The 17,019-nt window shown below is 40.3% G+C and overlaps 2 protein-coding genes across 2 annotated transcripts; both read right to left on the minus strand.

Moving 5' to 3' along the window:
- Positions 1-7,722: 7,722 nt before the first annotated feature.
- On the minus strand, positions 7,723-10,387 carry LOC113064671 (gastrula zinc finger protein XlCGF8.2DB-like). Its single transcript, XM_026235544.1, has 2 exons — positions 10,262-10,387; positions 7,723-9,469 (listed from the first exon to the last, which is right to left on the minus strand). Exon 2 carries the CDS (start codon positions 9,435-9,437, stop codon positions 8,331-8,333), a length of 1,107 nt encoding a protein of 368 aa, XP_026091329.1. The 5' UTR covers positions 9,438-9,469; positions 10,262-10,387; the 3' UTR covers positions 7,723-8,330.
- A 2,144-nt stretch (positions 10,388-12,531) lies between these two features.
- LOC113064670 (gastrula zinc finger protein XlCGF52.1-like) lies at positions 12,532-15,739 on the minus strand. Its single transcript, XM_026235543.1, has 3 exons — positions 15,516-15,739; positions 14,969-15,139; positions 12,532-14,105 (listed from the first exon to the last, which is right to left on the minus strand). The coding sequence occupies exons 2-3, from the start codon at positions 15,021-15,023 to the stop codon at positions 12,967-12,969; spliced, it is 1,194 nt and encodes a 397-aa protein (XP_026091328.1). The 5' UTR covers positions 15,024-15,139; positions 15,516-15,739; the 3' UTR covers positions 12,532-12,966.
- Between the last annotated feature and the right edge of the window lie 1,280 nt (positions 15,740-17,019).

A 17,019-nucleotide genomic window follows, 5' to 3' on the forward strand; every position in this document is an offset into this window, starting at 1 on the left:
TTAATTATGTATATCTTAATTTAAATGCTTTTATTTTTGTTTCTTTTTTTTTTAATTTGTGTACAGTGTCTCTCTTTGAAGTGGGAGAGTTTATAGGGTCAGGAAGTTTTGGCAGGGTGTATGAGGGATCCCATATATTTAATGGCAATGTATCCTTTTCTATGCTATTAAAGTGAAATAACTCAACATAGATATTAGAGCCTGATAAAAATGCTCTTTTAAGATTAAGATATCAAATGGCACTTAAGAGGCTTTTGCATCTGAACTCTTCATATTTAACACAGAACATCTATTAAAATGAAAGCACATAATTGTCAAGGTATTGGTAAGGGAGGAACTCAAGTGCAGACAGGATTCAACACAAAAGGGTTTATTAAATACAAAAAGGGAAAACAAAAACCCACGAGGGGGAAAACAAGGGCTAGGGTAAGGACTAAATAACCAAACAAGACAGGGCTGACCAGATAAAGACACTAAACACTAACTATAAACAAACACTCACGGTATACAGGATACAATCACAGTCACAAGTGTGGAACACATCTGAGAAGCACATAAGTAACACAATGAACCGACGCAAGACAGAGCACACTAGGAGATCTAAATAGGGGGAACAATTAAGACACGACAGGTGACACAGATAGGGCAATCACGACACGACTAGGATAACAAGGGGGGCGGGGCAAGGGAACGAGACAACACAAGCACATGGCCAAAGACAAGGCCATGCGCTTGTACACAAAACAAGGGTCTGTCATGATCCTGCCTCAAGACTAGGAAAAATCAAGGACACGAGGGCAGGATCATGACAGAACCCCTCCCTTAAGGAGCGGCTTCCAGACGCTCCTCAAGGGAACATCAAACACGGGACATGACTGACATGACAGACTGGGACACAGACACAAACCAACAAGACATGACTAATAATAACAAAGGCAAACATGAAAACACAATGGCAGGGTTAGGGTGACATAACAAAAAAAACAAACAGGGAAGGGGAGGGGGCGGGACCACAAAGTTCATGGGGGACAGACCAGGGCGGGGGGGGGTGGGGTAGGAATCTTAGGAGGACAGGACGAAGGCTGACGACGGGGGGTACGGGCAGGTCTGGGTGGTGAGGGGCGGGGAGGGTCTCAGGACAACTGACAGGGGACATGACAGGAGCAGACAAGGGACGCGGGGCAACACTTACGGGACGCGGGGCAAGACTTACAGGACGCGGGGAGACGACAGCTGGACACGGGGGAACAACATCTACTGGACACGGGGCGACAACATCTACTGGACACGGGGGGACCACAGGACAAGGGGGGACATTAACGGGACACGGGGCCACATCAACAGGACACGGGGCCACATCAACAGGACACGGGGCCACATCAACAGGACACGGGGCCACATCAACAGGACACGGGGAGACAACGGCTGGACATTTGGGACTTCTGGGGACAGGGTCAGGGGACAAGACAGGACTGGGGATTTCTAAAATTTGGACAAGACGGGACAAATAATCAGAAAATGCTTTAGCAGCTAGGACAATTGGCATCTCCTTATGAGATGAAACCGACTGTACAAGAGTCTTTGCTGCAGAGTCGGCCGCGGCTCTCTCCTCCGCTCTCACGACTGCCGACTTGCATACAGCCTTCTTTCCCGGCTCGGGCACGCTAGCGCTCACCGCTGCTGACTCGGACACGCTCACTGCTGCTGGCTCGGGCACGCTCACTGCTGCTGGCTCGGGCACGCCAGCGCTCTCCGCTGCTGGCTCGGGCAAGCTCACCGCTGCTGGGTCGGGCACGCCAGCGCTCACCGCTGCTGGCACGGGCACGCCAGCGCTCTCCGCTGCTGGCACGGGCACGCCAGCGCTCTCCGCTGATGGCACGGGCACGCCAGCGCTCTCCGCTGATGGCACGGGCACGCCCACCGCTGCTGGTACGGGCACGCCAGTGCTCTCCGCTGCTGGCACGGGCACGCCAGCGCTCTCCGCTGCTGGCACGGGAGGAAACGGGGTCACAGGACCGGCAGGCCCCCTCTTCCTCCTCTTCCTCCTTGGGCGCGGTGCAGAGACCACAGCTGGGTCAGAGGCGGGTTGGGGGAGTTCGGTCTCTGGCAGGGCTGACTCCGACGATTCCGAGGCAGACTCCCACGATAACCGTCTCCCTCGCTTCCCGGGGAGACCGACGGGTGTGGGAGGCACCTCAGGACTCGGTGAGGGATGTGCCTGATCCCCCAGAGTGGCCACGGCCAGGATACGACCCTCTGGAACCGTTGGCAGCTGGGTAGGTGGGGACCTCTGGGGCTCCTCCTCTCGCCCGCTCGCTCCGGAACGACCTCCCCTGGTCCCCCGGAACACCACAAGGCGAGAGCCCTCAAAACAAACTCGCTGGCTGGCTGATGCCATCCAGCATTGCCTCCTGTCTGCTGAGTTCCTTGGTGGTCGGTTCATTCTGTCAAGGTATTGGTAAGGGAGGAACTCAAGTGCAGACAGGATTCAACACAAAAGGGTTTATTAAATACAAAAAGGGAAAACAAAACCCACGAGGGGGAAAACAAGGGCTAGGGTAAGGACTAAATAACCAAACAAGACAGGGCTGACCAGATAAAGACACTAAACACTAACTATAAACAAACACTCACGGTATACAGGATACAATCACAGTCACAAGTGTGGAACACATCTGAGAAGCACATAAGTAACACAATGAACCGACGCAAGACAGAGCACACTAGGAGATCTAAATAGGGGGAACAATTAAGACACGACAGGTGACACAGATAGGGCAATCACGACACGACTAGGATAACAAGGGGGGCGGGGCAAGGGAACGAGACAACACAAGCACATGGCCCAAAGACAAGGCCATGCGCTTGTACACAAAACAAGGGTCTGTCATGATCCTGCCTCAAGACTAGGAAAAATCAAGGACACGAGGGCAGGATCATGACACATAATGACAATATGACCTTAAATGTTATTCAAACAAAACAACTCATTGTGCCTGCAATGAAAACTGATGGGTGTTGTCTCATAACACTGTAGCATTTCAGAAAAGTGCCTAAGAGACTTTAAAGAATGTGCCATGAGAACGTAGCATGCATAATTCTAGAAGGTGTTGATATATGTTGGGAGCTCCATCAGTTTGTGAGATTTACACAACTCAATGCAAACATATTACATTTCAATAAAAATAATAATACATCAGTTTAGTTATGCATGCACAGTATAGATTAACACTTAATTGTACGTACTGTATGAATGAAGTTCTCTTCTCTTCCCTGTTGATATTTTAACTAATGCAGTATGTCCTGCAAAGTTCCAAAACAGTTGCCTGAAAGTTTCTAGCAAACCTGAATACTTGATTAGCTGGTTCAGGTGTGTGTGAGTAGGGTTGGCGCTAAACTCTTTCTTAAAGCTAAAAAATTTCTTGGTAGGTATTCTGTCTCTATTATTTATTTCTGTTGTATTTATCAATTGTTTATCATTGAAGTTACTCCCTTTAAAATACTTTAAGAAATGATTTGGGTGTTTAACGAGATCCTGGATATGAAGGGTAAAATGGTTCATGATGGAAACGGACAGCCATTTCTGAGGTGAAATATAATTTATTAGTCATTTACAAGCTTTAATACCAAAAAGTATTCATAACACTTCATTTGCATCTGCATTTCATAATAATTAACTATGTCAAATTATATGAATCTGAAGATGAATTAATCTGTGTTAATCTTAATCTTAATGTGATTTTAGACTTTTTGTATGATTGAGTAGAGAATCCCTTTGGTCAACCAACATAAGTTTAAAACTTGATGACATACAGTAAATCATCAGTCTCGGTTTGTCTGTTCTACCAGAAAGAAGAAACCAGTTGTAACCATTCTAGTCTCACTTCTTTTTTTGAAGCACACCATGCTTTCAGAGAATCCCCATTTATGGATGCAAAGCAATGGGACACAAGTAACAGCTTCAGATTCTAGCTGAACTGATGCATTCATATAAAGTTAAAAAATTATTAAAAAAGGATACAAGGGTTACATTTATGAATGATGGCCTATCGTCTTCTGTAGAGCTGCTTTTTTCTGAATCACATTTGTTGCGTAATTAATTTACTTACTAATACAGTTATTGATCTGAATCAACACTTCACTGACATGAGCTGTATAATGACACTATTGGCTTGTCAGAGCTGCTTTAGAGAAGACTTTGAAATGTTTACTATTGTGAATTATTTTTTATACAGTATTGTTCAAAATAATAGCAGTACAATGTGACTAACCAGAATAATCAAGGTTTTTCATATATTTTTTTATTGCTACGTGGCAAACAAGTTACCAGTAGGTTCAGTAGATTCTCAGAAAACAAATGAAACCCAGCATTCATGATATGCACGGTCTTAAGGATGTGCAATTGGGCAATTAGTTGAATTAGTTGAAAGGGGTGTGTTCAAAAAAATAGCAGTGTGGCATTCAATCACTGAGGTCATCAATTTTGTGAAGAAACAGGTGTGAATCAGGTGGCCCCTATTTAAGGATGAAGCCAACACTTGTTGAACATGCATTTGAAAGCTGAGGAAAATGGGTCGTTCAAGACATTGTTCAGAAGAACAGCGTACTTTGATTAAAAAGTTGATTAGAGAGGGGAAAACCTATAAAGAGGTGCAAAAAATGATAGGCTGTTCAGCTAAAATGATCTCCAATGCCTTAAAATGGAGAGCAAAACCAGAGAGACGTGGAAGAAAACGGAAGACAACCATCAAAATGGATAGAAGAATAACCAGAATGGCAAAGGCTCAGCCAATGATCACCTCCAGGATGATCAAAGACAGTCTGGAGTTACCTGTAAGTACTGTGACAGTTAGAAGACGTCTGTGTGAAGCTAATCTATTTTCAAGAATCCCCCGCAAAGTCCCTCTGTTAAAAAAAAGGCATGTGCAGAAGAGGTTACAATTTGCCAAAGAACACATCAACTGGCCTAAAGAGAAATGGAGGAACATTTTGTGGACTGATGAGAGTAAAATTGTTCTTTTTGGGTCCAAGGGCCACAGGCAGTTTGTGAGACGACCCCCAAACTCTGAATTCAAGCCACAGTACACAGTGAAGACAGTGAAGCATGGAGGTGCAAGCATCATGATATGGGCATGTTTCTCCTACTATGGTGTTGGGCCTATTTATCGCATACCAGGGATCATGGATCAGTTTGCATATGTTAAAATACTTGAAGAGGTCATGTTGCCCTATGCTGAGGACATGCCCTTGAAATGGTTGTTTCAACAAGACAATGACCCAAAACACACTAGTAAACGGGTCTTGGTTCCAAACCAACAAAATTAATGTTATGGAGTGGCCAGCCCAATCTCCAAACCTTAATCCAATTGAGAACTTGTGGGGTGATATCAAAAATGCTGTTTCTGAAGCAAAACCAAGAAATGTGAATGAATTGTGGAATGTTGTTAAAGAATCATGGAGTGGAATAACAGCTGAGAGGTGCCACAAGTTGGTTGACTCCATGCCACACAGATGTCAAGCAGTTTTAAAAAACTGTGGTCATACAACTAAATATTAGTTTAGTGATTCACAGGATTGCTAAATCCCAGAAAAAAAAAATGTTTGTACAAAATAGTTTTGAGTTTGTACAGTCAAAGGTAGACACTGCTATTTTTTTGAACACAACCCTTTCAACTAATTGCCCAATTGCACAGCCTTAAGAGCGTGCATATCATGAATGCTGGGTCTTGTTTGTTTTCTGACAATCTACTGAACCTACTGGTAACTTGTTTGCCACGTAGCAATAAAAAATATACTAAAAACCTTGATTATTCTGGTTAGTCACATTGTACTGCTATTATTTTGAACAATACTGTATTTACAAATATTTAGAAAGCAACATTTTGAGCAAAAGGTTGAGAAAATTTTTTTTCTCAAGCTGCATTTGTATATGAAATTATTCTATTAGTACTTGTTTCTGCCTCTTTTTGGGAAAATTTTTGGAAATTCTTTACTCTTTCAAACGACAGTTGAAAATGGAAGTGAAGCATTGTTTCATAAATGTTACAGAAAACTGAAAATGGTGGGAAAAAAGTTAAATAGCCATTAAGCTTACGTAAAACTACAACAGGTGTTTGATATACTGTATAGCTGTCCAACACTTTTCACACATACAGTTCCATGCAAAAGTTTGGGAACCCCTTGCAGAATGTGTGAAAATGTTAATAATTTTAACAAAATAAGAGAGATCATACTAAATGCATGTTCTTTTTTATTTAGTACTGTCCTGAGTAAGATATTGTAAATAAAAGATTTACATTTAGTCCACAAGACAAAATAAATGCTGAAATGATTAATGATTAAAATCGTTCTTAATACTGTGTGCTGTTACCATGATCCACGACTGTATTTCTGTTTTGTGATGGTTGTGCATGAGTCCCTTGTTAGTTTTGAACATTCACTGATGCTCCAGAAGGAAACAAGATCCATTAAGAGCTGGGGGTGAAAACTTTTGGAAAACTGTACTTCATTTGTGTTCCGGCAAACATACAAGTATCTTCTGTAGCTTACAAAGGGCAGAACTAAATGGAATATTTCAATATTTCAATCTTCATCGTGTTCAAAAGTTTTCACCCCCCCAGATCTTAATGCATCTTTTCCTTCTGGAGCATCACTGAACGTTTGAATCTTTTTATATATTTGTGTTTGAGTCCCTCAATTGTCCTCAGTGTGATAAGATGGATCTCAAACTCATACAGTCACTGCTGGAAAGGGTTCAAATATTCAAAGATGCTGGAAAACTGAAGAATCTGCAGGACCTTAAGGGGGGGGGGGGGGGTGAAATGCTACTTCATGCATACTGAGTTTTTTAAGTTGTACGTTTGAAGGAGTATTTCTGTTCCAAAAATACTCCTTCCGGTTTGTCACAAGTTTCGGAATTTTTTTTCCGAGTATGGCTCTGTGTGACGTTTGATGGAGCAGAATTTCCTTGCCCAGTTTGACGACGGATTTGCGTATCATTTATTTCTTAAGGATGATGCAATCCCAACGAAAAAGGGTCACGATCGTGTGTTGGAACCGCAGGCGGTGAGTAAAACTGCTTAAAATATCTCTGCCTCCTTGTTAGTGCGTCCGCCTCCCATCGGAGACCCGGAGCGAGTCGTTGCTGCTGCTGCTCTCGTTCAGTTTCAGCCTCTGGATCTGATTCTGGATCATAAATATACGCTGAATCTGACTCTAAGCCATGGTTTGTTTTGGATGTTTTTTTCCTCACTGTAATGTCAGATTCCAAACGCTCTCAATGCAAAAGCTTACTCCCGCTCGTGATTCTTTAGCTCCGCCCACACGTCACGCCTCCAGCTGGTCATGTTTTTCCGCGAAAAATCGGTACAGACTATCTTTCTCTTATGAATATAATAAAACAAAAGACTTTTTGGAGTTATGAAGGATGCAGTACTACTCTATAGGTACTCAAGATTAACAGGATATTGAGTGAAAACGAGCATTTCACCCCCCCTTTAAAGATTTTTCTGAAGAATGCTGCTCAGTTTAACTGTCTAAGGGACTTATGCACAACCACCACAAAACAGAAAGACAGTCAAGGATCATCAGGTGACCACACACAGTACTAAGAACATTTGGGTTCACAAACATTTGAATGGGGTTAATTTAATCATTTCAGCTATTTTTTTGTGTTGTGGACTAAATGTAAACATCTTTTATGTACAATATCTTACTCGGGACAGTACTAAATAGAAAAAATATGCATTTAGTCTGATCTCTCTTATTTCTGTTAAAATTATTCACATTTTCACAGATTCTGGTAGGGGTTCCCAAACTTTTGCATGCCACTATATATGGCTTCTCTCCAATGTGGATCCTCATGTGTCCAATAAGGTTTCTTTTCTGTGTGAAACGCCTCCTACATCTCCACTATGAACTCTCATGAGAATTTTAAGACTTTGTTTGTTTAGGAGACTCTTTCCACTTTAAGAAACTCGTATGACCAGTTTTGGCATGATGTTTCAGCTCCGCTTCACTCAGATCATCCTCGTCCTCTTCCATCACGTCTAATCTCTGTCTGTTCACTCTCAGCTGGTTACTCAATGCGTCCACTTCCAGCTGTTTTCTGATATTGTTATTATACCAAAGCAAAAACAATAGAAAAGTACTGCTTCACAACATTTTCCTGCAACATTATTAAAAACAGTGAAACGAAGACATTCTCTAATCTCTTACAAACCATAATTAACAATCAGTGGATAAATTGTTCGAACAACCTTTGATTAATCGGTTATCAACAATTGTTTCAGAGTACAGGACCAGAACTCAAACTAAAGGTTTTTGTAATTTCAGACATGCATTTCTTTTTTATGACGGATTAGAGACGATAAATGAGTGAAACTCTTCCCACACCGAATGCAGTGATAAGGTCTCTCTCCAGTGTGGATCCTCTCGTGTTTTCTCAGATATTCTGAGCGTTTGAAGCTCTTGTCACAGTGTGAACACTTATAAGGTGTTTCTGGAGTGTGAACTGACTGATGCACTTTCAGGTCACCAATTGTAGAAAAAGCCTTCCCACATTCAGAGCAAGCGTGATCCTTCACAGCGCTGTGTCTTTTCTGGTGTATCTTCAATGCACTCGTGTGCCTGAAACTCTTTCCACACAAGGAACATACATAAGGCTTCTCCGTTGTATGAACCTTCAAGTGGTTCTTCAGGAAATCCGCCCTAAAAAAACTTTTACCGCATTGGTCACAATTATACAGTCTTTTTCTAGAATGAGTAAGCATGTGTTTTTTAAAAACCCCTGATTTTCTGAAACTCTTCCCGCACTGATCACACGTGTGCAGATTCTCTCCGGTGTGGATCTTCATGTGATCATTGAGGGCTCCTTTTCGTGCGTAACTCTTCCCACACTGAGCACAAGTGTGTGGTTTCTCTCCAGTGTGGATCGTCATGTGGTGGTTAAAGTTTGATTTATACGTGAACCTCTTCCCGCACTGATCACATGCATATGGATTCTCGCCCGTGTGGATTTTAATGTGATCATTGAGTAAATATTTCCCTGAAAAGCTCTTCCCACATTGAACACAAACGTGTGGTTTCTCTCCAGTGTGGACTCTGAGGTGCACCTTAAGGTTTTGTTTAAGTGAAAAGCTCTTCCCACAATGATCGCACGTGTGCGGCTTCTCTCCGCTGTGGATTTTCACGTGATCGTTAAGGTTTCCTTTTCGTTTGAAACTCTTGTCACACTGAGCACATTTGTACGGTTTCTCTCCAGTGTGAACTCTTATATGAAGTCTAAGACCTTGTTTGTGTAGGAAACATCTTCCACACTGGGGGCAGATGAAATATATTTGTGCCCCTCTTGTCAGCAATGATTTACTTTCAGTTTGCGAGGAAGAAGATTTTGCTCCAGTTTGGACTTGATGATGTTTCTCCTCCGATTCACTCATGTCTTCACTCTCCTAATTCACTTCCAACAGGTCTGAAATGAAAGTAAAAAGATGCATCACTTTGGTCACTCTAGAGGTTAATAAAGAAAATAAATTCCATCCTTCAATTTTCCAAACGCCTTGTTCTCAGTATGTTTGGTCACAGGAGAGTAATTTTCAGTACAATAATTATCAAAGAGAAATTTTTTGAAATTGATGGACATAAAAGTGAGCATATATGTAGCAGCAGACAACTGCAATGCGATATTATTATTATTTAAGGCTGTGCAATTAATGGAAATTGATTTCCAATTTCGCTTTTTGACTTATGACGATTATAAAAAAAATTGATTATCAAGAGGGAAAAAATTTTTGTGTTGCTTTCCATTTCTCATTTTGACTTTTGTTTTTTATCGTGCTCATGTCCCTTTCCTCTTTTTTAAAGTTGTGCTCTTTAGGCACTTTCTGTGAGACAATCAGATGTGTATTGAAGCCTATTTGATAGAGTGGAAATGCTCTGGCTCTAAATATGCACAGGATGTGCAACTGAAGACAATATAACCATTAGTCTGATCAGAGGTGCATTCACAAACAATGCAATTTCCCAATTAACACCATCAAATGGGGAAATACAACTGGTTAACCTTTCTGCAGATGACAAACCGGTAACCTGTAACATCTAGCTCTGTATTTCTCCTTAATTGCGTTGCACATCTTGATTCTCTATCAAGCGAACACACGTGAATAGCTACATGTCCGTGCATTTCATAACAAACGTACAAAGTTAAATGATACACTTCAAGCATGGTTGAAAACATATATATATCGAAAAAAAAAAAACGTACTGTTTTGTAATGTACTAACACTGTACACAAAAACTCCAACGAGCATCCAAATTCCAGGAACTGTAGGAAGAAACAGCAAGCAGCTGCACACAATAACAATAGTAACTCCAACGGGATGCACCGGAAACTACACTCTTCAAAGTATCAAAATAAAAGTCCCTCATTAAACCTCTTCCTTTCCCTAAGAGCCTATTATATACTATTATTGAAATTTCACTGGAATCATTTTTTTTTTATCATCGTGATCAGTTGCGATTATGACTTGTTTATCAATAAATCAATTATATTTCCCTGGAATTTTCCAAGAATTATATTCTAAATATAATTTTTTATATTTATGAACACAAGTCACATGTAGTGAGAACTTTTTTTTTTTTAATAGATACAAAATTGTAGTGTTGGATGGATTCCTCAGTGCTGCTTCCAAGGTTATTGTAAGAAAATAACTTTTATATAATTTAGATTAACTTCCATAATTCAAGAGAAATTTAATTTATTAGAAGTTGCCTAATTTATGATAAAATTTGCAATCCTGTTTACAAGATTATTTAATACATTTTGATAGAAAACAGTTAAATTTACAAAGTTTAGTAACATAGTTGCAAAAACAAAATGAACCACTTAAATATTTTGAAAACAAACATTAAAAGATTTAAGTTTTAGGCTCTTTTATAACAACTAAATATGATTCAAATATTATGACCTTCAACTTAATGTTCCCAAAGTTGTCTTTAATGAAAAAGCAGGATTAAATACAAATCTCTCTGTTCTTCATCATCCTCTTGCTCCATTATGCAGGCTTCTTGGTAACACGTTCTTTCATGAACTCCATTTTCTTCACTTGTAGGCTTATGGAAATAAGCTTCACTCCAGGTGATCTGTTGTGGGAGGAGCTTCACGCCAGGTGATCTGTTGTGGGAGGAGCTTCACTCCAGGTGATCTGTTGCGGGAGGAGCTTCACTTCAGTTGATCTGTTGCGGGAGGAGCTTCACTCCAGGTGATCTGTTGTGGGAGGAGCTTCACTCCAGGTGATCTGTTGCGGGAGGAGCTTCACTCCAGGTGATCTGTTGCGGGAGGAGCTTCACTCCAGGTGATCTGTTGCGGGAGGAGCTTCACTCTAGTTGATCTGTTGCGGGATGAGCTTCACTCCAGGTGATCTGTTGCGGGAGGAGCTTCACTCCAGGTGATCTGTTGCGGGAGGAGCTTCACTCCAGGTGATCTGCTGCGGGAGGAGCTTCACTCCGCGGGAGGAGCTTCACCCCAGGTGATCTGCTGCGGGAGGAGCTTCACTCTAGGTGATATGTTTTGCGGGAGGAGCTTCACTCCAGGTGATCTGCTGCGAGAGGAGCTTCACTCCGCGGGAGGAGCTTCACTCCAGGTGATCTGCTGCGGGAGGAGCTCCACTCCAGGTGATCTGCTGCGGGAGGAGCTTCACTCCAGGTGATCTGGTGCGGGAGGAGCTTCACTCCAGGTGATCCGTTGCGGGAGGCGCTTCACTCCAGGTGATCTGCTGCGGGAGGAGCTTCACTCCAGGTGATCTGTTGCGGGAGGAGCTGTTGCGGGAGGAGCTTCACTCCAGGTGATCTGTTGCGGGAGGAGCTACACTCTAGTTGATCTGTTGCGGGATGAGCTTCACTCCAGGTGATCTGTTGCGGGAGGAGCTTCACTCCAGGTGATCTGTTGCGGGAGGAGCTTCACTCCAGGTGATCTGCTGCGGGAGGAGCTTCACTCCGCGGGAGGAGCTTCACTCCAAGTGATCTGCTGCGGGAGGAGCTCCACTCCAGGTGATCTGCTGCGGGAGGAGCTTCACTCCAGGTGATCCGTTGCGGGAGACGCTTCACTCCAGGTGATCTGTTGCGGGAGGAGCTTCACTCCAGGTGATCTGCTGCGGGAGGAGCTTCACTCCAGGAGATCTGCTGTGGGAGGAGCTTCACTCCAGGAAATATGCTGTGGGAGGAGCTTCACTTTAGGTGATCTGTTGCGGGAGGAGCTTCACTCTAGGGAGATCTGCCTTGGGAGGAGCTTTAGTACAGGTGATCTGCTGTGTGGGGAACTTCACTCCAGGTGAATTGATGTGGTAAGAGATTAACTGAAGGGGACAAAACAGTTAATTTAATGATTAATCATTTAAAATATGATGTCAGAATAAGTAAAACCTGTCAACAGAAATAGCCCAAAACTCTGTTAACAGTCTTCTTTCAGCCTGAAATTTGACTGAGAAAGACAGGCAAGAGCAGAAGCAGAAGACAAAATTCTGATTATAACAAAGACCACAATTTATTGAATAATCTTAGTTGCGTATGTTTCAATGCTCAAGACTTCTTCAGAATGCAATTGTATAAAAGCTCAGACTTAGTCTGGCCAGTACAAATCCAACAAGTCCTATTATACCAAAGCAAAAACAATGAAAAAAGCACTGTTTTACAATATTAAAAACCTTGAAACAATGACATTCTCTAATCTCTTATCAACCATATTCATAAGATTAAACAACAATAGCAAGCATCGCAAGGAAATAAGTAAAAGAATAAGCAATATAAAATATAAAAGCATGAACAATGACAAAATAATAATAATAAAATTATTAAAATAATAAAATATTTAATAATTATTAAGCTCTAAAATAATCAACAATCAGTTGATTCATTGATCTAACCACCTTGGATTAATCAATAATCAACAATTGTTTGATGCAGTCTTACAGTTCAACTCGAACTACTGCTTGTAATTTCAGACATGCACTTTTTTTTATGCCCGATTAGAGACGATAAATGAGTGAAACTCTTCCCACATGAAGGGCAGTGATACGGTCTCTCTCCAGTGTGGATCCTCTCGTGTATTTTCAGATATTCTGAGCGTTTGAAGCTCTTGTCACAGTGTGAACACTTATAAGGTGTTTCTCTAGTGTGAACTGACTGATGAACTTTCAGTGCACTATCTGTAAAAAAAGCCTTCCCACATTCAGAGCAAGCATGATCCTTCACACCACTGTGTCTTTTCTGATGTCTCTTTAATGCACTCGTCTGTCTGAAACTCTTTCCACACAAGGAACATATGTGAGGCCTCTCCTTTGTATGAACTTTCAGGTGGTCCTTCAAGAAATCTGCTCTAAAAAAACTTTTACCGCATTGGTCACAATTGTACCGTCTTTCTCTAGAATGAGTAAGTAGATGTACTTTAAAAACCCCTGATTTTCTGAAACTCTTCCCACACTGATCACACGTGTGCAGATTCACTCCGGTGTGGATCTTCATGTGATCATTGAGGGCTCCTTTTCGTGCGTAACTCTTCCCACACTGAGCACAAGTGTGTGGTTTCTCTCCAGTGTGGATCGTCATGTGGTCGTTAAAGTTTGTTTTATGTGCAAAACTCTTCCCGCACTGATCACATGCATATGGCTTCTCTCCAGTGTGGATTTTCAGGTGTTCATTAAGGTTTCCTTTATGTGTGAATCTCTTCTCACACTGATCACATGGGAATGGCCTCTCGCCAGTGTGGATTTTCATGTGTTCGTTAAGGTTTCCTTTTTGTGAAAAGCTCTTCCCACACTGATCACATATGTGTGGCTTCTCTGCAGTGTGGATTTTCACGTGTTCAATCAGGTTTGTTTTTATAGTGAAAATCTTCTCACACTGATCACATGCGTACGGCTTCCCTCCATTATGCAATTTTATGTGAAGGTCAAGATTTTGCTTGAATGAGAAACCCTTTCCACACTGAGGGCAAGTGAAACATATATTGTCGTTTTTCAATGAGGGACTCCGGGATGTTTCTTCAGTTTTGACCTGATGCATCTCCCCTTCGTCCATCAGTTCTTCAGTCTCCTCGTACTCTTCTATCAGGTCTAAAATAAAAGTTTTAAATGTTTGTTTTTCAGTAAATCACTATATAAGTAATAAATAAATGTAAAAAAAAAATCAAAAAGAGAGAAATGTAAAAGGAAGAGGTTGTAAATCCTGACATTATATCAGAAATCTGAAGATCCTGATGCATTCATTTGAATTAGGTAAATTCATCGTCCATTTATATTTGTATTATTTTATCATCCAATTATTATATTTAAACATTGCAGGCACCAATTGAATTATGGTGTATACATTGTATATACCAATATTCAATTATCAAACTATATATATTAATTTACTATATTTTATAAGTCAGGGCTGTAAAATTATGTGTTTCTGTTTTCAGTAAAATTTGCATGATGTTTTCTTTTCCTCTTGGCTCGGTATATGCATAGTATTGTTACTACTATTACGATACTTTGTTCTCAAATTGTTACCAACATCAACATTGCGTGAGTGTATTTAGTGTGCATTAGCGTTATCTTTAGATTTCTTTTTCTGTACAGTCTAATCTCTAATTGTCATACCATTCGAATGTCATTGAAAGAAATTGCTCTTTTAACATCGAAAGCAACTTAATATTTCTTAGAACTCATTCTCTTTGGAATGCAAATCTTTTTCGAGTACAGTAATCCCATGTTTTCAGACGTGACGTAATGACGCAAAGCGAACAACGCGAACCACTCAAATTATAAAACATCACTACAAGCTTACCTTTGTGAATTTGGCAAACTTAGCTTTAAACACTGATTGATTATGAACTTGCTCAAAATTGATTTTGGATCTTTTTAAACAAAAACTAAAGCAGTTTTGCAGGTGTACGTATTATAACCTTATTATAGAATTAAGAACAAACACCAACCTATTTGTTGTTCCATATCTTCCAGTTTTATTCCGCAGGGCTCTGGATCATTCATGTTTACTTTCTTTCACAAACTTTATCTTCTTCGCTTTTAGACTAATGGGAACATTCCAGCATTTACTGTGAAGACGCTGAACTGTGGGTGAACTGCTGTGTGATGGGGCAACAAAACTGCCAAAATAAAAAATAAATCCGTTGTCAAATCAATGCTTTCACTGAAGAAATCATGATCGACTCCCATTGATCCCCCTTAGATCATGCTATGACATTAAACAAGTAGTGTTCAGTAACAATACCAATATTTCTCCAAATAATCGATGAAAATACATCAAGTTCCTACTGTAAGGTTAGCTATTTAACATTTGTTCCTAACATCTGCTAGGCTAAACGTTTATTTCAGTCAGCAGACGCCAGAAAGCCGCATAAATAGCGCAGTACCCGATGTAAACAATACAGAATGACTGCCAAAAATGTTCCTTTAAAAATCAGTGTTTTATACTTGTATAAATGTATGAAGCACCAAGAACTGATTGTCTTTTTGTCTTACCTCAGGAGACCCAACGCTGACTGATGACGCTTGTTGTGACGTCATATTCTTGTTTCACAGCGGTTCGTATATTAGTGAATTATCGCCACCTATCGCAGAATGGACCATTGACTACGTGGATATGTTTTCATATCGTGGCTTTCATGAAAGAGACTTTATATTGCTCAACAATATATTGTGTGACGTTTCATATTTAATTTCAGTCACGTTCACTTAGAGAGAAATATTAAGTTACATTAAACAATTATTACTTGTAAGGCGAGAGGTGAATAGGGTAAAAAAAAAACTAATATTTATCACCTAAGTTGATTACATTGATAATTGCAAACATTTTTTCGAGAATGTTAGGTTTAAATATGCAAATGAGGCATTATCTAATGAAATATGCGCTAATTTGCATAACGTGTACTACAAAAATCTGAACACCCCTTATGAAAAAGCAGTATACTTCAAGTATATTTTACTAAGTATACTTAAGTAAAGTTCAAGTATATTTTTAAGAATACTTTAAGTAGCAAGTTTACAAATATCAGTGTCCTAGTAGAATACTTGTAAGTGTACTGTTTCAATACTCCTTGGGACTAAATTGCCCCACACTGTATATAAAAGTATACTTTTACGTATACTTTAAGTATAACACTAGTAAGCTTTGAGTACACAATTAGTTTACCTCCATGTTTGTAGTTTGTACTGCAATTACTAAAAGTGAACTTATATGTAGCCTACTGATAGTTTACTAAATTAAATACTTTTTACACTTGAAGTATAGTCTCAGTAAACTACTAGTCTAGTAGTTTTATACTGCAAGTATACTCATAAGTTTTCTTTAAGTGGACTTTACATCATACTTTAAGTATACTACTGTGTCCCTATTTAACAGAGCAAAGAAAATGTGCGTGCAAGCGGATAGATTTGCTCTCGCGCATGATTTTAATGTGCTTTCGCCTTACAATAATGTGCTCTCGTTGCTGCTTCTGAACCGTGTACACATAACTTACTGTATACGCACTGCAAACGGAGTACCAGTGAACCTTGGGCAATAAATATATTGGGCAAAACATATAACACCTGAGGCACTGCTACAGTGAGCTCTATGACCAATGCATGGCAAAAAAAATAAAAAATAAATCCCTGAACACGGGTTTTATTTTATTTTTTATTATTATTTTTGCCATATGTCTAGACATTTTGTTTGACATCTTAGTGATTTTTTTTGACTTATGTCTCTTCAAGAGACATGTTACAACTTTTGGAAATATGCTTCAAATTTATACTGAATGCATTTATGACTGTAAAGCATGTCTGTGTGTGTCAAAATCGTGATTAAAATTGAAATTGCAAAATTGATGAAAAAAATCGTGATCGCTTTTTTTTGTCCATATTGCACAGCCCTATCCCGAAACCATGTCTGAAGATATCTGCTATTGTTTTATCTGCTGTCCAAAACCAGTAAAACCTGTCAACAGAAATAGCCCAAAACTCTGTTAACAGTCTTCTTTCAGCC

This window comes from Carassius auratus, chromosome 47, assembly GCF_003368295.1.
Source record: "Carassius auratus strain Wakin chromosome 47, ASM336829v1, whole genome shotgun sequence".
Taxonomy (NCBI): domain Eukaryota; kingdom Metazoa; phylum Chordata; class Actinopteri; order Cypriniformes; family Cyprinidae; genus Carassius; species Carassius auratus.